The sequence below is a fragment of the Dermacentor albipictus genome, chromosome 9, assembly GCF_038994185.2.
Source record: "Dermacentor albipictus isolate Rhodes 1998 colony chromosome 9, USDA_Dalb.pri_finalv2, whole genome shotgun sequence".
Lineage (NCBI taxonomy): Eukaryota > Metazoa > Arthropoda > Arachnida > Ixodida > Ixodidae > Dermacentor > Dermacentor albipictus.
In genome coordinates this window covers 7,485,241-7,508,202 of record NC_091829.1, presented here as the reverse complement: position 1 = coordinate 7,508,202, position 22,962 = coordinate 7,485,241, and the positions used below count along the sequence as shown (strand labels likewise).

The following is a 22,962-nucleotide window of genomic DNA, read 5'->3' as shown; positions in this document are numbered from 1 at the left end:
ATTAAAAATGTTTGCGCTATTTGGGATTTATGTTGTCCCACAACAATAATGGTTATCTGCCTTGCTTGCGTTTGCTTTCTAGGAAACTCTGCGCTCGCTATTTTCCTGTCGATAATGCTATGGCACGTTAATAACCTGCGTGCCGTTCGTTACCTGGGAGTACCTGGCACGCATCGCTAAAGAAAGGAAAGGCGCGCAATACAGAATGCAATTATTGCTGTGGGACAAGAGAAATCCCAAAGGGCGCAAACTTTTCCTAGAGCATAGTAAAACAAGTCAGTGCATACTGATTCTTCCTCTCTCCTCTTTCTATATCACATCCACAGTTTATTTCGAAGAATCTAAAAAAAATTCACGCACGTAACACTTGTAAAAGCACGGCATGCACACTCCTTCACCGAAAGCAAATAAGCCTCAGGCAAAAGGAATAATTGCGAGCGCATAGGCCAACACGGCATAGATTAGAGCAGTAGGGGCCGAGCAGAGCGCTGGGGTCGCATACGAGTGACGATACACAGCGTACAGACCGGTAGGGAACTGATGAGGAATTCGCAAGATCCGTGAGGAAGATATTTTGAGGAAAACCTTAAAAGAAATAGAAGAAAAAGTAAGAATGTTGAAGTTTGGGTGAAAGCTGGCCGCTCTTTTTTTTTTTTCAGCTCTCGCGACGTATCGTTTCCAGCATGAGCGGCAGTCATAATTACGCCTGCAGTGGTGTCTAGGCTTCTGAACACTTCACTGGGCTCACCGATATTAAAAGGAAGCGGAAACGCCCAGCGAGAGCCAATAGAACTGCGAGTGGCCCTCGATACGAGCAGGAAACGCAAATAAAGCTGAACTAATGACTGCTCAAACTGAAAGGTGAGCTTCGCAGGACACGCATGAAATGAGGAAAGAGAAAGCGAAGGCTGCATAGGGGGCGGGAAGTTTTCAGAGCCCGCCCTTTGAAGCAAACAAAAAAAGGAGGAGGTATATGGAGAACGGAACGAAGATTGGGCAGGGCGAAAGGCAACGTCACGCTTCAGTTCCGAAGTATACATCAAGGTTGTCAACTCGGAAAGCGGGAATATAGGCGGGAAGGAAAAGTACTTCGACGACTTCACTTCGCTTGTGTTTTAAAGTTGATCGCGAGCATGAAACTGCATCTCGGCCACCGTGGAACTAGAAATATCAGAAACTCGCACGCGGCGAAGACAGTTCTTGATGTAACATGCTCCTGATGAAAAAGAGGGCCTACACTCTGCGAAAACCGAATAAAACACGGATGTGCTGAATTACTTTGATAGTATGTTCCCATGGATTTACAATTAGAAGTGCGTTAATGTGAAGCAGGGTATACAATATAAAGCAATGTGCCTGCGCGGACCGAATCGGAAAAGTCCGCGGTGTTTAAACAGTGCTTCATAAATTGAGCTACGGCGGTGGCTATTGGTCTCTGTGGCCTTCCTGTGTACTTTTGCGGTATGTAAGGGAGCCTGACACGCGCCATTGCACCTGGTGAGGTAAATGGCAGAGCAATCGACCCCTGGACAGCAGGCCTGATCTTTAGCGAAAATTCAGCACCTGTTACGGCTCTGCGCCGGAAAGAGGGCGACCCGATGATGATGACAAAATCTTCACTTGTCGTTAGGGACATAACACTCTTACTGCAAGGGGTTTCCCTGGCACAGCGCTCGCTAGATGCGTGATGCGAGAGGATACAAATAGCCGCCAAGCTACGAACAAATCAGAGCTACAGGTGTTGGCCCAAAGACGACGAGTTCGCTAAGCCACTGCTGCAATTTCCACGTAAGGAAGGGCTCCGCGTTTTTATTTATGCACATATCTATGCCGCGCTTAAACACACATATATGCTCCAGTCGCGCGCTCCATAGCACACAAGTACGATTCGCTCTCTCTCTCTCTCTCTGTATCGAGCGAAACCGCAGCGCTAGCTGCACGAAAAAAAAGAAAGTGTCTGATAGTATACTTTGATCAGTCTTGCCTAATAGTGTATTTTCAACAGTGCTCAAATGATCATGCAAGACAGCAACTATGTTTCACTTCTAGAATAACTTGGCTCAAATAAATGCCACGTGACAGAATTACCACTGCAATGCAGCTTTAAAAGCACCTTACACAATATAAGTCGCAGAACCATAGCGTTCTGAGACGATCAGTCGAGAACGTCACTAATCAATGGAATAACTGAAAACGCACTAAAAGCACAATCAATGCCATCGGGCGCCAAAGCTTTCATGAGTTAGTGCATGCTGTAAGTTGGCGTGGCCTAATTAACCAAACATTTGGCAGCTATAGCGTTGTCCGCATTAGTGCTTTTACCGTACAGCTGAACAAACGTAAGCTGGTGATTTTGCCTTGAGCTGATATTGAAATGCGGCAGCCCCATGCGGGAATGAAATATACGACTGAGGGTTCAGCAGCAGTAGGCCAGAGGCGCTGAGATACCAGCGCAGTACTTGCGTTTATGCTTCAATGCATGAACACAGCCCACTAGGAATGGCTTGCTTCCTGGGGTGCGATCGGAGATGGTTGTTCGGCGCGTTCGTTCGGTTACCGGCGCGCGCGATTGGCCTACTCCGCGCCGACGTCGCCTGCCACGGGGCGCCGCCCCGTTTTTGGTGACGTCAAAATGACGACACGCTCCTGTCAATCATCCACCCACCGAGCATTTCGTCCGAACGCGACGGGAGCTGAGAAGTTTGGAGCGATCATACGGCTTCGCATGGCGCGTCTCGTGGATTGGATTGGATCCAACAGGCGGCCTTTTCGGCTGCGGCTCGGCACGAATGGCACGTTTGAATCCGATCCATAGTTTAATTCTAGAAAATGGCGCTTCCGTTGGAAACTTCGGTTGTTTTGCTGGCGTTTCTAGAGGAAGGAGGAGAGTGGGTGGGGGTGCGAAACGCGTTTGAAGAAATGGCAGAAAGTGAATTCCGGCGTCGTTTTTGTTTCTCGAAACAAATAATTCGTTGGTTGTACAGAGAAATCGACAACATCATCGGTGCCAGCGAGCCACTGGGATGTTGTGGCTGCCTCTTGAAAAGTGCGCCACTCTTCCCGTCGTTTTTTTTTCTTTTTCCTTCTCGCTGTGAGCGACACCACCTAGGGACGACGCAAAGAACCTAATAGTTATAAATTGCAGTAGTCACACGTACTGCTATTTGAAAACGTGTTTGGGCTTGAGAAGAAAAAATACGTTTTTTCAGACAAAGATTTCATTCAATTGGAAGACGAGAAACATTTGGGTTTGTAGTATACTGTTTGCAAGCAGACGACAAACGACGGAGGTAAACTTCCGGGGAGGTGACCGCTTCCTGATTGGCTGCTCTCTCCGCCCCGCTGTCACAAATTTTGCATGCTGCAACTTTGTGACGTTGCAGCAACTGAACAGAACGCGTATCGAACAAAATATCTCCGATCGCGCCCCTGGTCAGCAAACTGACCGAACAACGTCAGCCAGTGAAACGACGCCAAAGGACGGTGCGAAGCACGCAGCTGCAGAAACAGCTCGGTGGCTCTATAGTGTTATTGCCAGAACAGTGTCGCGAATTAGACACTATGCGTTGGCGGCCTTATTTGGACGAAGGCAAAACGCGAAAGCGTTCGTGCACTGGTCATTTCCTATATGGTTAAGCAACCTAGGGTGGCCTACAGTATGGCGTCCTCCCACATTTCGAGTACACCATCGGGCCGTAAAAATATGCGCGTACGGCTTTGAAAGCTCGCCATATCAACCAACGTGCACGCCAGCATCTATACCGCTGCACACTTTTAGCGAGACAGTGACCACACTACGAACAGACGCTTAGCCGACGACTGGAATAAAAAACAAAAGAAATTAAAGAAACGAGTGAGGAAAGTAGAGAAAGGGCCGCGACAAGTACCGAGACTGATCGTGCAAGCCAGCATGTGTGTGCAGTCTGTTTAAAATTCCATTATGCAAAGACGGGCGAAAGCCAATTTCCTCGGGGCAAATGCGCCAGTACATATAAGTACGCACGCATCTTGGCTTGCCCCATACCAGCGGGGAAAGTGCGGCCGCGGGTCGGGAAGGAAACGAAGGCCGAGAACGCCATTAGAAATTGAGGAGCGGTGGAGCGGCAGCTTCTTGAACACCTCTGCGCGCGCTTTGAGACGTGACCTGACTGAGGCGCCACGGGACGACGACGGGTCACCAGTTCTGGGGAGAACGACGCAGAGAAAACAAGAGTCGCGAAAGAACAATGCGACTGCGCTGCAGAAAACGTGAACACGCAGGCACGGCGTCATCGATAAAACGGCCGAGAAGAAACAAAAAAGAACGAATGACGCTTCAAACGCGGCGACTGACGGCCGTGGCGGAAACAGCACCGCGTGTAGGCACCCCGGGAATAATCGATTCACTTAACCTTTAAAGAGGAAGTGGTGTTGACATGTCGCTGTCTCCACGACTCACGGACCTGATTGTGCTTGCTGAGAAAGGCAACGGGCAAGAGAATCCCCTCATTGCTTACGAGATAACATGGTAAAATAAATAAATAAATAAATAAGTAAATAAATAAATAAATAAATAAATAAATAAATAGTGGAATAACAAAACAGTAGGCGAGCAGCGTCATTGATGACAGCGTTCTTCCCAATTCGCAACACGCCTGGTAGCCCTTCTATGCCCTTTCGGTTCTCTTTAATTGTTCGTTGTCATATCAAAGAAGGAAAACAAAACTAAAAAAATGGTCCCCGAATAGAGGCAAACGTTTGCGCTACACTGCACATGATGCCACACCGACTAGCCTAGCCTATGAATCTATTTATGGCTAAGCCTCGAGCAAGCATACGTGTTACTATGATGACGTCACGTCCTTACCTTCTCTTTATCTCTACATTCTTCCTTTCCTTTTCTACAATTATCACCATATATGCTGGCCGACGTTCCGATCGGCCAGCGTTGGAAAGTGACCGTCCAGCCTCTCCTGCCCTAGTGCGACAAATCGCTTCGTGAAGCTAACAATGCGTCTCATCGGATAGACCAGTGGCGACACCATGGCGAGACACGTTTTGAAAAACACGTGATTGACTGGATGTCACTCGGCACGGATCTCCTGGAAAAGGGCGTTCTACGCCACTTCCTCACGACCACTGCTAGCCGCCAAGGCCGTCCGCTAATGGCGGAGCCATCCCTGGAACCAAAACACGCCAGTTTGGGTAAAGCGTGACAACCCCTGTCTACGAAACTCCCCTCCTTCCTGTGTGTTCAGTGAACAAAGGTGCTGGAGTGATTGTGCGCACCCTCGCCCTCAAAAGCAACGCCTTCGACAACTTTGGACTCTCCGATTGGGCAAAAGTTGCACAGCAGCTTCCCTGGTCTAGGGATCTAGAAAGGACAAAGGGGGTTAAAGCGGACTTTTTCGGCTCCTCACGTGTGCTACTCTTAAACAAATTACACCCCTTTTGGTCGTATCTTGCCACACAACAATAATCGTCATTTGCCTTGCTTGCGTTTTTTCTCTTCAAAATGCTACGCCCGCTACTTTCCTGTCGAGAATGCTCTCTCATGCTGATAACGCGCATGCCGTTCGTGACTTGGAAGTACCGGGATCGCAGCGTTAAATAAAGGAACAGCGAACAAGACAGATGACGATTATTGTTGTGTGGGAAGATACGACCCCAAAAGTGTAGTTTTGCTTAAGAGTGTACAATGCAGTCATGTCAGACTGTTGAGACGTAACGTTCCCTACTCCTCATGTAAGAGGAGGAGGAGGAAATAAAGAGAGAAGGCAGGAATGTCAACCAGAAATGTGTCTGGTTGGCTACCCTACTCTGGGGGACGGGAAAAAGCGAATAGAAAGATAAGATAGAGAGAGGGAGGGAAGGGGAAGGAAAGCCGCGGTGAGATCGCGCACGCACGTGGCGGGCCTGAGCGAGTCAAAGATGTTCCCATAGGCCAGCCGCCTTCAAGAAAGACAAAGTGCCTTCATAGCTTTCTGGGCCGACGAGCGATAGGGACGGTCTTCAAGTAGCACCTGCACAGACAGCGGCCGATGGTCCAGTCATCGCAGTGCGATAGATAATGTTTGTCTTTCCGACTGAAATCGATGACAATGACCAAATAAATGTTCGATGTTCTCTTCCACGCCGCAGACGTCGCATGCAGTACCATCGGTCATTCCAATCAAAGTAGTGTACGCCTTCGTGAAAACAACTCCCAACCACACCCGGTATAGAGGCGATGCTTCACAAGTCGGTGAAGCCCGGGTGGCGGTCGGAGTTGGAGCGAAGGGTTCAGTTCGTACAAGCTGGTGCGTCTTATATTTAGAGTGTTCTTCTCTGTTAAACAGAGCTTGCGTGCTGGGTGACGAAGTTGCCTTGCAGCGTCTGTCCTGGAAAGAGGAATGGGAACGCTGTATTGTTCTTGATGTGACTCTCGAGCAGCTTTGTCTGCTTGATCATTTCCACTGATTCCGCAATGGCCAGGTAGCCAATGGAAAATAATTTCGTGGTCCTTCTTTTCGACGTCGTGATGAAGTTTGGCGATTGCGTATGCTATAGCTGTTCGTGAACTCCACGTCTGAGAATTGACTGCGTGCTGTGCAAAGCCGGTCTCGAGCCGGAAAGCACGGCCCAAGTACCAGGACTCTCTGTGTCAATAAATTGAAGTGCACTGCGCCTAGCCGGGAGTTCCGCAGCCGTGGACATCGTGGCACGTGACGTCTTGAATGGCAGTGTTACTCCTTTTCTCGGTATGAGCACAGCAGCCCCACAACTGGTCGATGTGGCCGATCCGTCAGTATAGATGTGTAAATATTTCTCGTTCAACAGGAGTAAGCTCAATTGGTTTAATGCAAGCGGTAGCAGACCTGACTTTTTCTGAAGACCTGGAATTCTGAGGTGTACTTCCAGACGACACAAACACCATGGAGAAGACACCGACCTTGCCGCAGGTGTGTACTCCGATGTAAGCGAGGCACGATATGCACTGACAGTTGTGCTAAATGTCGCGGAATCTTTCCACGGTGAGTGCGGCGAGGTGGTGGAAACGGGTCCGGGCAATGTGCCTAATATGTGCACGCATGGTCTCGACGGAGATGTGCGTCGTGATTGAATAATCTTGAGCAATGGCAATAGTTTCAGCTATTGACGCACTGCGTGGTAATCCAAGGCATATCCTCAGAGCTTGGGCTTGAATGCTCTGAACTGTACGTAAATTGGTCTTGCGTACATTGGATATTACAGTATTACAGCATACTACAAATTGGATATTACAGGTAGGCTGTACTGGAGGAACCCAACAAGAAACAACCTGTAGAGCTGTAACATGGAATATGTGGACACCCCCCACTTCTTTTCTGCAAGAAATCTGAGAAGATGAGGTATAGCAATCAGTCGCTTTTTCACTTGCTTCGAGTGAGGAAACCAGGGCAAGTCTATGTCAATCACAAAACCCAAAAACCCGTGACTTCTCCTGGACGATATCACTTGTCCGTTGATTAATATGGTGTATGCAGACATTGGCTTCCGGGTAAATGCCACGTCCCACGTCACCCACGTCACCCACGTCACCTCTACACCTTGTTCACGAAGGTAGCATGATATCGATGAGGCCGCCTTCTGAAGCCCAGCGCAAAGCTGAAGCCGTGTCCACCCCGACGTCCAGATACAGATGTCGTCGGCGCAAATATCGAACGGTGCTTGACAGGTCCTCGAGTAGTCCAATAAGGGCTATATTAAAAAGCGTTGGTCTTAGTACTCCGGCTTGAGGGACTCCGCGGCTACTGTAATACTGGAGTGTCGGGCGATCCACGGTGAGCACGTAGAATGATCGCCTCTGTAGGTACCTGCAAACCCAGAGATATATCTTGCCACCAAGTCCTATTGCTTCTAACGCTTTAAGGGTGGCTTCACGGGTAACGTTATCGTAATCCCTTTTAACGTCTAGAAACAAGGCAGCAGACAAGCGTTCACAGGCCTTCTGGAATTCGACCTACGTTAGCAAGTCGACAACGTGGTTTATAGATGAACGGCCGCGCCTGAATCCTGTCAACGTGTCTGGATAAATTTCATAGTGTTATAGGTACCACTCCAGATGCGTTAGAACCACCCGTTCCATTACTTTTCCTACACAACTAGCAAACGCGATCGGACGGTATGACGCAATGTCCAAAGCTTACTTGCCAGCTCTGAGAAGCGGAATGAGGCGACTTGGCTTCCATTCTTGGGGAACTGTGCCAGTCTGCCACGAGTCGTTGTACAGGAGCAGGAGTGCCTCTCGAGCCCGTTCACCAAGGTTACACAGACCGCGGTATGCAATGCCATCTGGTCCTGGCACTGAAGAACGCCACCATAAAGCAAGCGCAGCCTCTAGTTCGCCCAGAGAAAAAGGGCACTCCATACAAGGATCACGTGAAAATGCTAAGTGGTCGGGAACCTGCGTTCCAGTGGAGCTTGCTTCACCGGTAATCCTCCAACAAAAGGATTCTGCGACTTCAATCTTAGAACAGTCTGTTGCTGGGCCTGTTGGTACATACTTTTAGAAAAGATGTAATCCAGCCTTTAAGACGCAAGCACCAGGACAGACGTAGACAGACACACGTGTGTCTGCCTACTTCTCTCCTGGTGTTTGCGTCTTAAAGACTGGGTTCCATCGTTTCTAAAAAAAAAATTCAATCTCTTTGTATTGTGGGTAAAGAGCCAAGGAAATAAATGGGCGGCTCTGTCCAGAGGTTGTACGGAGGTCACGAACACTTCTCGATATAAGAGACAAACGCTTTCGGGGATCTAGAGACTCACAGAAAGACATTCATCGTTGCGAAGCCAGCTTCTTCATAGGACGCTGTAATTTATTCTGTGTGCGTCTGGCCAATCTCACATCATGAATGTAATTTGTGCGTCTATATCTTCGTTCCACACGGCGGCTAATTGACCGAAGTTCCTCTAACTCGATGTCGCATTCGGTGCGTGCGGAGCTTTTCAATATCGAATGTGCGGCAACCTGCAAGGTATCTTTTATTGCGTCCCCTAGGCTGGATCGTATGTCGTCTGGGCACCATTCTGTTATGATTGATTAAAATTTCGGCCAGTCGGTGCATTGGACCGCTCCGGAAAACTTGGAGCTAGTCAGCCCCTCAATCGTGAGATAAGCTGGCATGTGGTCACTTCCCCGCGTTTCCAAGTCCGAGAACCATTGCACCTTTCTGTCAAAGGAGCACGAAACAAAGCTATGGTCAAGGCAGCTACCATACCCTGTTCCTCGCAGATAGGTGGGGCTTCCATCATCTAACAAACAAAGTTCTCGTTTAGAGGCATATGCACATCAATTACTCCTCATGTAGATATTGTAAATAAACGCAGTACTCTTCGCTCTCGATGAGAATCTGTTCTTTACTTCAACAACGTCCCCAGCGTGGATGAGTCGGACAACGGCATGGGCTAGCTACCCCTTTTTACATTACCGACCCCAACTCATACACCGACCACTCAACTTTTCGCATATAATGAACCGTCTTTCCACCACGAGCCACATTCATTCTCCGCTCGCCTCAGCTATTTGTTTCTGGACAGGCCCGGTCCTCCTGCCTTGCGCTTTTTCGCACCCAATCCCTTTTCTGCAGTTTTCTCACATCGCACTAAGAATACCTGTGCTGAAAGTGCCTCTCAGCGGCTACCGTCAGTGAAGCAGGTGTAGCACGGGTGCTACACCTGTTTTTACATTTGGCCACGTATTTCGGAGGCCACAGCATTCAATACCGTAGCGGACTAAGACGACGATGTACGCATCGTAAAGGACAAGTTGTCCATGAGACGACAGCGGTGTCCGTTGTTGCGGGAGCGTGCTGCTTATGCAGTAAATGAGTTCAGAGCTAGAAAAATCTCAAGTACGCCAATCAAAAAAAAAAAAAACCCAGCTGAGTGCCTTTCCACTCTGTGAAGAAGGATGACCAGCGAAGCTGTGTTGTGGGCCCCCTTAATGTCGAACGCTGCGGGTCGGCCCGGCATTGCATTATCTTCAGAATTATTTTTCTACACGCGGACACGATTGTGCGGAAAGTAGCCCTTCACAGCTTCACTGTAAAAACACTGCAGTGCGTTAATTTTTATGCCCATTCACGTGACGCTAGGCTTTCTCTTCTCAGACATATGTACAGATTTATAATGCCATTCACGATCATACACAGTGCTATGTTTTATTTCGTTTATGAAAACGGAAGTAACAACGACGACTTTGCAAGGAAAGAAGGCTTCTCTAAAGTAAATGAAAATTTGAGGCTATCCGTCGGCAGAAACGGCTTAGACAGCTAATGGAGCTAACACATTAGGCACCAAGTCGAGCTCAAACATTTCAACCTTTAAACCGTGAACTAAGAGGTGAGCGATGGAGCACCATGTTTGCGTCCATCAAAATGTTATCAGTTGAGGTGCGAAGGGTAGCCCTCAATGAGCCAAGAAGAAGAAATTCAGTAAAAATAAAAACAAACATAAAAGGAAGAAAGAAATCGAAACATAAAAGACGCAATATATAAAGCCTATACCCAACCCTACTGGGAGCTACGATTGTCATGTCTCATCTCATCCTGAAGCAATCCAACTCCGCGAAAATTTGGCATAACTTAATCTGAAAAAAATAATAATAAAAAATAAAGGGGGGCTTCACGACAGTCATGTCTTCAAAGTAAAAAAAAAATAGAAAAGGGGCAAAATGACTTAGCACAGGTGCACCAATAGAAAACTTGCATGAACCATTGGAGCGGAAAGAACTACGAAATCACGAGCTTCTAATTTTTCCCCTCTGATTTCTTATCATTATTGCCGTATTTCGTCGAGCAACGTCTATGTATTGAAAAATGGAGCCGTAAATGCCACGGCGTAACACGTGTCCTATTTCGCCTCTGCCAGGCCGCGAAAGACAAATAGACGTCCAGACGCGCACAAGGTATACCACACTCGCGGCGCTCTTGCTCAGTCGCAGCACAGTAGTTCGGTCTTTGCTCGGTTTCTCCCTGCAACAGCGCTGCAAAAGCGCGAAAACACGAAAACAGTGCGTTCTTTTTTTGCGCATGAAGAACAGGAAACAAACGAAGTCGTGTGTGATGGCAGAGAGCGAAAACGAGACGATAAAAATAAACGAACGGGAACGAAATGTCACTAGCAGAGAAAATGAAAAGAGAGGGGGGGAGAGAGAGAGAGAAAGGGAGGGTAAAGAGATAACTACCCGTCTGTTCTTAATAGATTGGCGCAAGCCACGAACAGAGACCTTTAGAAATAGGGGAATCCCACGCAGGAACATATGACGCCAGGAAAAGAAGTACAAAAAAAAAATCTCAACAGCGAAACAAAAAGGCGCCGCTGTCGTGAGACCCGCGAATGAGCCGGATCGCCCATTTTTCAACAGGCGCCTTCGTTAGTCACCGCCAGATGGCATTGCACACAACTTTGCGTTCGGCTTTTGGGAAACTAGCCGGACGAGGCGAGAAGTGGGGAGGAACCGAGACGCCAGACGCCGGGAAGAAGCAGCCTGGAACGATGGCACGACGCTTGGCTGCATTCACTGCGGCAGGTTCGTCTTCGCGCCCACGAGCCAGGCCCGAATCATTTTGGTAACCAATGAAGAACGAAACGGCGTTTTTAAAGATGGGTATACGTTGTACGCAGAAACGACACAGAAAGGCACACAAGTAAAGCTATCCCAGGTTAAGGAAAAAAATTAAGAAAAAGGAAAAGATTCGGTCATATAAAAGTTAACTTTGTTTATTGTCTAATCAACAAACTTTGGTAAGGCGAAACCTTCAAATATGGTAATACTAGAGTGGCAAAATTAAAGTGAGTCAGTCTAAACGGAAAGCGTCTCCTTGCGTGCATCGCTGATGTGTTAAAGTAGAAGAAAAACAGCATGCGAAAACATGGCACGATGGCGAGGTCGTCATCGATAGATAAAGACCGCTCAGCAAAAGAAAAAAAAAGAAGATGCAAGAAAGAAATCAATGAGACGTTAGAAGAATATGTGGAGGAGTACGAGGAATGACAGATAAAAGAGGGTGTCGATCTACCAACAGCGTCCACCACTAAGTGATAACGCTTGGCAGAAATTTTATACCACGCAATCTTAATGCAAATTTATGGTGCGTGCGGAAGAAGTCGGATTAAACAAGGTACAGGAAGATGAAAGACTTGAAATAATAATGCGCACGACGTAGCGGAATTTCCATTGTGGGCACGTAAAACACGTGATGCTGTACACATTATATACAGCGCCTGACGAGTCCAGACAGTGTGATTTTTCACCTCATTGCATCACTCACGTCGGTAACCTTGCCCTATTCTCTTTGCATGTGTCAGCTCCCGTCCTTGTCGAGTTTCTGGATGATAAAGCATATCGTTTCTCTCGGACCTCTCGGACTCCAGATTGGCCGCCAATGCTTTCCTCTTTATTCACGGCACATTAAGCGAAACAGGAGACGAACGACCACCGAAGGGACGCCGCAAGTGACTGCGCTTCACAAAATGGCGGTCGCGCAACGAAACCCGACCCAGGCGAGGTCCTCGCATCGCCGACTCTCGTTAAGCGCTTCCCTAAGAAACGGCGCGGGGCCCCCGGCGGAGAAGCGCGGCCGGCGTGAAGGCGCGCGTGGCGCACGAGGGCGGCCTCGCCATCTTCGTTACAACGGTGCTGCGTCCTGGGATCTCGGCTCGGCGACAGCCAGCCCGCATCGACTCACTGCGTGCACCCGCCACCGTGTCGTCAGAAATTGAGAACTAAGGTTTTGCGCTTCACTTTCGGTTAGGTGTACTGACTATGATCCTTGTTTTATCGCGGTGTCCGATTCGCTGCTTCGCGGAGATCAAGAAACTTCCGTCTGCGAGCCGCACTGAGAACGTTGCTTCCTAGGCCACGTATCGCTCCGCAAACGGTAACGGAGTGCACCTCTAGACATCCTCAATGGCGCCCGGACTCGGAAAGGTACTCACATTTTCTCCTCAGCTTCTAAGGTAAGCCGCTTACCAAATACAACACTGACCAACTAGAAACGACACATTTGTCAGTCGACGCGCGTACGCATTTCACTACGGGAACTCTGTGCGCCACTAATGGTGTCAACTGTGCCGCAGTGCCGATATGTGGCACTAAATCGTGCTACGCGCCACAAACAAGCACCTCGGCATAGCGCAACGCTGCGCGGTTGCTGTGTAGCGGAGTATACATAGGCACGCGTCCACGGACGAGATTTACGTGACGGCCGCGAAGGCGCGTCCGACGGCCATAAATAGGCCACACCACGCGCCCGGCCAGGAATGACCCGTCTGCGCATATACAACACACCTAGGCGGCACGACAGGCCGAGAAAAAGGGGGGCCGGGGCTCAAGTGTGCGCGGGGCCGGGCGGGAGTGCCGGCCGGAGCGTGGACCGAGCGGCGCGAGGAACGATCCCCGAGGGTGCTGTTCCACGGGACGTCGAAAGGGGCACCTGGTGAGGTGCCCGCTAACTTACGCTGCGGCCTCGCTCCCTTCTGCGTACGCGCCGAGCTTCCTGGCGGGGCAGACGAACGAGGCGGAGTTGTTCACATTGAGTGCTACCAAACACGCTGCAATTAGAATTTGGCGAAGAGTGCACGCGACCCTCCTAGCTGACCCACATAGTGCGCACACGGGCGCTCGAGTTTCCGGGACCAACGAACGCCGCGAAGAAGCCGACTTTCTCCGCCATCTGAACGTCTGAATCTGAATTTGAGGGCAATAATGCGGTAGCAGGGCGAACCGGCGCAAGTGATTCGATATGGTACCGCGCAGCAGCAAGGGGCACGAACAAAGACAATAGACTTATCACTGGACTTAACAAAAATTGTCGGCTCTCTCATAAATAAGGCGCATGACGATGTCAAGTAAGTAAACAGCCATGTCTGCGCTCTTTTTCTTTTCCTTTTCATTGTGTTCCGTCCTGCCGAGCAGCTCTTACCAAGATGCATGCCGTTTTCCGACACTTCTATCCCAGAAGTAATTGTTGTTTGGAATTGCCCTTTATTTTCCTTTGTAAATAAATTGCGATCTGACTGCACTGGGTTTAACAACAAAATATAGAAGAATATATCCTCAGCATAAACATTAACTTTTCCGGTCTTTCTTCGCGATCCCTGTGAACAGGCCGAACACGAGGAACGGTGTATATTGATGAATACACATTATGTCTGAGGCCATTTTCCACCTCTTAATCACTGACCAATATCTTTAACTAACATCATCTGCAAACACTTCGAGAACATAATACACTCTCAAGTTATAAATTATCCAAAAGATGACGGTGTTCAAGCATCAGCACAGCTTCCGTTAGTGATGATACTGGTGTGCAACGCAGCTCGCCGCGCACATCAATAGACTTTGGCTTACAATTTGAGGCAATTTCTCATGACTTTTAAAGCTTTTGGCGGTTTCCCTCATCACAGGCTTCAATAAAAGTTAGCAAAGGCTAATATTTATCATGATGTGCTTGCGTGTATAAAGGGACTTCCTTTCCAATCATAGTGTATACATCTCGTTAGTGAGCACAATTCATCCGTCTACCACGTGTTATCCGGTGTCTCACAAGGCAGTTCAAGGAAGCTCAATGCCATTCTAGTAAAGCGTATCAATCCTATCGCTTTCCGTCGCCTGCTTTCTTTGGATGCGGTGTGCCTATGTCGCGAGAAGTTAACACACTCGCTCTCCGAGGAGCCCGTCTACCCGCGGTTAGCGCGGCGTGTTTTGTCACGGCGCATCGATTCTTCTCTGCGGCTTGCTGCATTATCGCTTCGCGTCAGAAGAAAGACGGCGACGGAAAGCGCCCGGATTGATATGCCGTCATTGCTGAAGTAGCCAATATTCTATGGACACTTCTTTTTATCCGGGCGAACCCCAAGAGCGCTCCGGCTATGACTCGTGCGTTGCAGCTAATACTGAGACATTCGTTCGGGCTGATCGGTCTGTCATACTGAGGAAATAAATAGCGCTAGAACGACAACACAGGCCCAATATCGCAGTTTGCTGTCGTTCTTATGTCAGTACTTGTCGTTTTAACGCTACTCAGTTTCCCAGCTCATACTGAATGTGAGAGTACATTAACATCGGTAAGAGCAAGCAGTCTGCCCAGCCCTGAAATAAAAAGGGGGAATGCGAGGAAAATAGCGAATTTAAACGATGACCTTTAGCGTCAATACAAACCAATCAAGGTGGCAGGACAAGACCGTCCCATACATAGACAGTTTCACTCTCTCGGCAGTGCAAAGCGTCACCTGTTAGGCACACGTGGATTGGCTCTTAGCCCACTGCTATCACTTCTAATACACGAAAACATGCAGCGCTTACCGTATACGTCAAGGGACGCTTCCTTCTTGTAGATGAACTCGCTGGCGTTCCGCGATAGCGCGTAGCAGGCGTAACTGCCGGCGTGTTCGAGCGTCGGGCAGTTTAGCCGCAGTGTCCACACAGCAGACTGTTCCTCTTCCTCCTCCGGATGCTCGCTAGAAGAGGAAGACTCGACCTCGGACAATGCCGCTTCACCGCTGGCACTCTGGAAGGTTGCCGTCGACTGCGGCGACGCGGTTGTGACGTTCTCGGCGTCTTCCCCCGAGAAAACGTCGCCACCGGGCGTCGTTAGCGAAGGCGGCGGTTCGGTCCCACTCACAGTCTCGTTAGACGGCGACGTGGAGTTGTGTGCCGAAGTCGAGTTGTGCCCCAATGCTGCTGTTGCATTGGGTGGCGCGGTTGTGGTGCCCGACGTCACAGCAACCGCTGGCGGGGTCGTGGCCGGGGGCGCGACGGACGAGGCCGCCCTGGCTTCGCGGCTGGGCGGCGGCTCGAGGACAACGTTCGGAAGCTTGGAGGCGTTCTCGCCGTGGAACGTCCACCAGACTTCGATGTTGGGACCCGCGGTGTCCAGGCGACAGCGGAGAACGGCCGCCGAGCAGTTGGACACCAACGGCGGCTCGGCGACGTGTTCGAGTATGGACAGGCAACCTGCACCAGAAAAAGGTAGGCACATTCAGGCTCCGCGCCACGTCTTCGCCGTACAACACGCCGTAGCGCCCAAAACGAGAGCAGATTCATCAAAACTGAGAGCTGGGCGAGTTGGTGTGGTTTCATCTTAACTAAAAAGTGCGCGAAAAAGACGTACACGAGAATGAGAGAAACGCTCGTGCTTTGTTGTAATTTCCCTTTCTCGTCTACGTCTTTTTCGCGCACTTTTTTCGTTAAGATGGAGCTAAACTAGAGCCACATACAACTACCAAAACTTATTCATAACGAGCCAGACAGTGAAGTCAATTGCCTGAATAGCTGAAAAACTTCAAAGCACTTGTCAACTTTCACAGCACTCGAAAGTCTCCATGTGCACTAAATATTAGTGTTTACCATATAACCACTCTGCACCCTGAATAAAGTGCAACAAATTGGTAATCGGGTATCGTTAGTTGACTTACATATTGAAAAGTTAAGCGCAACAGTAAACAGTATACGAATGAACAAGCGTCTTGTCCTGTTCCTTCGTGTAATGTCTGTCGCTGCACTTAGATAGTCTTCAAGAGGTAAAATAAATAAAGTCTCCTTTAAATGGCAATCGCACAGGTAAACCTACGGTAACGTTCCGCAGAAAGTTGCACCGGTACAGAACGCTCTTATCTGCTATATACTACACATAATCCGTTAACGACTCTGCCGTCCTCCACATAAGAAGAACGGGAGTAATAACACCGCGTCGCGCGCACACCAACGGCCATCGTCTTTGAATTTACTTTATATGTGATAACGGGACCGATACGAACATGTTCCTACGCCAGAAACGCCGCATGCATGCTCATGGCTGTCGACAGCAGTCTACGAGCATTAGCGTAGTCTTCGTAGTATCCGCCTTCAAATACATCGATACAAGCACCTCTTTCGATTTTCTCGCGTTAATAGGCACTGCGACGAAGATCACCTTTGCTGCTGCGGCGGTTGCGGTAGGTTATTAACGCTTACCAATGGATGCGTTCTCACGAAAGCCATTTCTTCCCCTTCAGCGAAACGATTCCGGCTTGCATTTGCAAATGCTTCAAGTCAGCAGTGTTTGTGCCACAAAGTTATGTAAATGAAAGACCGAGGTGAGCGGGCAGGAATTAAAAGGACTTGCATGAAATTCGATCGACCACCACAGAAATAATGACATCACAGTTTCGGCTAACTTGAACGTTATCTTAGGCCGCTACATATATATATATATATATATATATATATATATATATATATATATATATATATATATATATATATATATATATATATATATATATATACACGTAATCTGCGACAAGAGGTGAAATAGCAGTAAACAGCGTTTGTGGCGAGTACTTATGCAAAAATACACAGTTAGGGAACTACGATTCTACAGAAGGATGGGGAGAACGGTTACGAGAATCGCTTCAGTTTGAAGAACACATGGCGCCGTTCATACGGTGAGATGATATCAATCTTCTTTCAACGTACAAAAAACCCACGCGCTTTTGCGACGTTACGCGTCTAGATCGACGCTTCGATTATTAAGCAAATCGTGGCAAAAGCATTAAAGCTATGGCTATTCTGCTAACAATCCCCAGTATATTGCGAGGGTTCTCAGTTCACTATATATATGCGACACCGCATTGGAGCAGCGCTGGGAGAGGAAAGTCTTAAGCTTTTCCTCCGGCTTTTCTTATTCGAACGCATGTGGGGCATTTTCGACGTCGGCTCAAACTTCACCTCCAACTGCTGAGCAAGTGAGAAGATTCACCCTTCACAGAGAGACTGACCTGGCCTGCAAAAGCGCTCCTTCGACATAGCTAGCACCACTTGGGTTTACGTGAACCTGAAAACTGATCGCTAACACGAAGATGCGGCTCAAATCGACTTCACTCTGTTGAGTACATACCAACATATGAGAATTCTCTCAACTCTTGAAATCGAGACACGAGGTCCAAACGATCTCGCTTAGGTCTTCGACGCTTATGCAGTTATCGTTTTCCGTGTTCCATCTCCCTGCGATGTGCTTTATGTCATATTCCCTCCACCGCACACACCACGACATGTTCCTGCAGCAGATACCTCAACGACGCACTTGCGTGTACACATCACTCCCCAATCTGTGCATTTGTATGCATGATGCTCAATGAACTGCGCCTCCGGCACTTCTTTAGGATGAAAATTACGTCTCACATTTTTGTATAAAGTTTGTAAACAGGGATAAGGTGCCTCAGAAAGGCTCGCCAACGTTTCGATAGGAGGACCTATCTTCGTCAAAGGCGGCCTCGTCATCCTCGGCATGCCGAGGATGACGAGGCCGCCTATGACGAAGATAGGTCCTCCTATCGAAACGTTGGCGAGCCTTTCTGAGGCACCTTATCCCTGTTTAGAAACTTTATACCACAGTGTGCTATTCGATCTGTCAGCCCCTTTCTTGATTTTGGTCTCACATTTTTGTTTTTTACGAAGACATTACTATGTTCGTGAAGGTCACATGTGACCTTGATCAAGACTGAACTTACAGATAAGCCTGCCACGGGGAAAGAAAATTTCCGCCCAAACTCCTTCCCCATTGACCAGGCCCTCAACACGAAGATCGCGGACCAAAACCATAGGGCGTGTCAAGGGAGCTCCTCTTTTCGAGGCCTCATCCATATTTCACTGTTCATCGTCGTCGTTCGGCCGGCAGCATTTCGCAAATGTCTCCGGCACCCCTGGTGTGTCCAGCGGCCTAAGCGCGCCACTGCCCAGACGTCGTAATTAATGAGCGCTCGCCCGGAGGCTGTTCGCTTCGACGCAATCGAAGCGCGCGCGCAGCGCCTGAATGCATAATCCGACCACCCGCACAGAGTGCAGAAATAACTACGCAACGACAAATGGGTCGCGCGGGGCATGGCGGAGGCTTTTACGCACCCCCCCCCCTCCACCTCGGGGGGGAGGGGGAGGGGGCGGGAGGAGGGCTAAGCGCGTTTCCGCAGCGCGCATAATCGGCGCTCTCTCGTCCGTAAGCGCTTTCGGAAGGGGCGCATAACGCGCCGCAATCGAAATACGTGGCCCCCAGGCAAATCAGCCAGCTGGACACGGCGAAAAGATGAGGTACTTCGGCTCAACAATTGTACGCAGTTGAAGGCGGGTAGTTCGGTTCAAGGCGCCGCAATCAATCAATCGATCGATCGATCAATCAATCAATCAATCAATCAATCAATCAATCAATCAATCAATCAATCAATCAATCAATCAATCAATCAATCAATCAATCAATCAATCAATCAATCAATCAATCAATCAATCAATCAATCTTTTCCACAAAATCCCACGTGCATTTCAGGGTAAGCATTATGGAAAATAAAGTAATTTTATTTCATCCGTTTCATGTCGCAAGCCTCGGCCATGATATGTTTTAGTTGCTGCTGAGAAACTGCGGAATTTCCGGCAACGACAGGGCAGACGAAACTGCACGTTCCGCTCACCAACAGCATCAGCGCGCACCAATACCGTTGACGCGAACCCATGCGTCGAGGCAACTTGACTCACTTGCACGTAGCATTACACTTCGATGGGATTCAACGGATTTTTCGAATTCTATCTTACATTCACTGGAACCTGACTTGCTACTACGCCTTCCTCCAGGATTATCGCGTCGCGAAGCAACTTTAGTGTGCCCTCGCATGGCTGGTATCATTTACGAACGCTTATTTATTCCTCATTGGAATGGCCAACAGCACCGCATGCAACTCTTGCGAACGGGATGAGCCCGCGGAAGACATTCTGTGTCATTGTCCAATGTACACCTCTCAATGAGATGTTCTACCTATGAGTCGCAGCCGCTTAAACGACATGAGTCGCTGCCGCTTAAACGACAGACCGTTCTTTGAAGCTAAGATTCTGGGACACTGGCCGAAGAGCTATTATGCACAAGACCATCAAAGTGCTAACGCGCTTTTATGAAGGCAATAGAAGAGCTCTTATGAGTGAACATTCATCACGAACGAACATATGCGCGATAGGAACTTTCAGCTGCGGATGCGCGCATAATGATTCTCCTTGTCTACTTTCTCTTTCTTATCTTTCTTCTCCGTTTCCCCTTCCCCACGTGTACGGTAGCCAACCAGGCGAGACTTTAGTTAACCTTCCTGCCCTTCCGTCTTCTCTCTCTATCTCTTTCTCTCTCTCTCTGTCTCTCTCTCTCTCTCTGTGCGTGTGTGAAGAGCACTCAGTAGCAATGTGGGGGGCTAATAGTGGAGCAAGGAATACAAGAACGGAACAAACTGTCGAACAAAACAATAACGAATTGGGCATGTTGGCACTAACCAGTACTTGAAAAGGGCGTAAAACAAACGAGGTCGTAGAAAAGAAAAACGGAACTGTGGAGATGTCCCCGTCTGTCTCTTTTCTATACATTCTCACTTGCTTACGCAGTCAGATTCTCAATTTCTTTCACCTCGTACACTGCACCGGCCGCGTTAACGGGAGTTCGCTAACAGCCGTGTGGCACATTCAGGTGAAGCGCTTTCTGCACGCCTTTCTACAGTTAAGATGAAGGTGATACGCAACCGTCTCATTTAAATAGGACCAATATTCATCCACAGTACCAAAATCTACGTTCACCTTGGCCACATAATGGCGTGAAAGTAGGACAAGGGGCGCATTGCTTATATAGGTCGAGATACACGGAAATTCACAAGCTAATCAGCTTTTTGTTTTACTTGCCAGAAGACACTGAGACGAGACAAAAGCCACTGCATGCACGGTCACCGCGCAGCTTTTCTTGTGGATAGCTTGATTTGGCATTGCATGTTGTAGTTCGACTTAACAGCATCAGAAGAAAGATATGTACAATTCATGAAAACATCGCAGCACTTACATTCATGATCAAATCGTCAGACATATATCGCCCCCGACAGGCTGAATTTTGTCACTAAATGAATGAATCATACTTGACGCGTACCCTATTATATTCCCTGGATGCCACCTCAAGCCTTCCATTTCCATCAAGATTTCCACAAACGACCCTTCTATGTAGGCAATGTTTGGGCGTCGCGTTCACCAATGCCTACGCGTTCCGCATACAGACAGCCTGTGGCCACTGCGGCGACGAGGAAACGTTATGCTGTGCACCACCGCACGCAGTGCAGAGTACAGTCACTATCCGCCAAGCTCGAACAATTGGACGACCAGCCTATGTCGGAAGTATGAGTTCTACGGAGCACTTAACATTGCATCAAAACGCCGATCAAGCGCTACTACACTTCTTGCGATCCGCCGGATTGTGTGAACGATTCCAATTGGAACGTCCTGCCGGTTGCTCTGTCTCTAGTTTTTTTCAACCATTATTTCCCCAGCCCCAGGGCAGGGTAGCAAAGTGTGAACTCACCATCTGGTTAATCTCGATGCATTCTCTTTTTCTCTCTCGAGATTGAAAAGCAATCATTTTGCCTAGCCCAGTGCGAGCTTTCGGTCGTACATACAAGAAGTACATAGAGCTTGCGAATAGATGCATGCCAGAAATGTACATTGCCTATGACGAGTGCGAGAACAAAGGACTGACTACTCGCACTCGCTTTGTCGCTGTCTCAGCACTCGACCCGCAGCTTTGGCCACGCTGCACGCGCTCGTGAGCCGGAGTGCTCTGCCGACGCGGCCGCCACCTGCGTTTCGGAAACCGGCTTCCAGCGGATTCGTCCGGCCGGCATAAGTCCTTCCTTTCGACACAAGACCGGCCGCGCACTTCATTAGGGACGGCCGGAAAGTTGACCCAAGATCGGCGCCTTCGTAAACCTTCTTACTGTCGCCCAACGACTATCATCTCGAGAACACTCCGAGCCTTATCTCTCGCCAACTCCGCCAATGTCTACCTTTTCATGCTGTTTGTTTCTCCGACTCTATGCGCTCTCTATCGACGGCGTCGAAATAATGGACGCTGCCGCGGCATTACAAACCTTCTTGCAGGCTCTTACGCCCAAGACTAATTTTCCGTGCACCCCCTCCCTAGTTTATCTTTTATTTCGTGCTTAAGAGACGTGCTTAGCTGGCCTTGTTAATATGAAAATATTGAGCGTTTCAGCTCATACGCACAGAAGTAGAAGGGCACAGCTACTTTTGTACCACGTTTATACGTCCGTTAGTCGACACGCTATTATTCAGCAACGCGTGAAAGCTCTCTAATACTACTATTACCACAACAAGCATCACTGCAATAATCAGTCTGTCGTCCAAGCTCGGTATTGCTCAGTACAGGAGAGAAAGAGAAAGAGAACAAAACGTAACAAGGCAAGGAAAGCTTGTGTACTGCATGTGGCATGACGTAAAGAGCTTGACATTTCAGTCCAAAAAGTACGAAAATTGACAGGAAACTTAGAGCGAACAAAATCCAGTTTATTGTAGCATACGCAATCACGGTGTTAGCGCAGAAAACGTCTGCTACCACGAAAAAAGATCGTTTGTAATAAGAACTCCTCAAGAACGATGGGTAGCGTGCAGTCACGCTAGTAAAGCGAGTGCAACGTAATTATCGCCGCTAAGATTCGGCGTCGAGAAAAAACAGAGCACCCTGTTACAATACACGTCGCGAAAGCAGCTGAGGCCCCTTGCTATCACGAGGAAAGCTCAACCACGAAAGCTTATAGAATGTGGAAAAAATCACGTCCAGCCAAGCGATCCGAAGGACTGCTCCACTTCTAATCGCTTCGTAACAGAAGCTACTGAAGATACCTCACTCGTTGACATTTACATTACTAGCACCGAAAAAGCCACATATCGTATCAGGGTGTATGTACTACACACCGTCTCTCAGTAAAGGCGCCTGGATTTATGGAAACTAAACCTGGTATCGTCTACTACTAGAGAGTCGAACAGAGTGTGTCCTGTCATTTATTCTTTTGTCCTCGTTCGCAAAGCACTACTCGAACGAAGAAAGCTTTCGTACGCAAGGACGTTTTTCGAACGTGTCGCAAGAGAGCGCTGACCACTGATTGCATTGCGAATAACAG

The 22,962-nt window shown here is 48.6% G+C and overlaps 1 protein-coding gene across 2 annotated transcripts in view; it reads right to left on the bottom strand.

The window, feature by feature from the left end:
• The window catches only part of LOC135906130 (receptor-type tyrosine-protein phosphatase alpha-like), a 396,239-nt gene that overhangs the window by 98,063 nt on the left and 275,214 nt on the right, over window positions 1-22,962 (bottom strand). For both annotated transcript variants that reach the window (XM_070525329.1, XM_070525330.1), the window contains exon 2: window positions 15,308-15,958. In XM_070525329.1, the coding sequence (XP_070381430.1) occupies window positions 15,308-15,958 (651 nt within the window). The remainder of the gene's footprint in view (window positions 1-15,307; window positions 15,959-22,962) is intronic.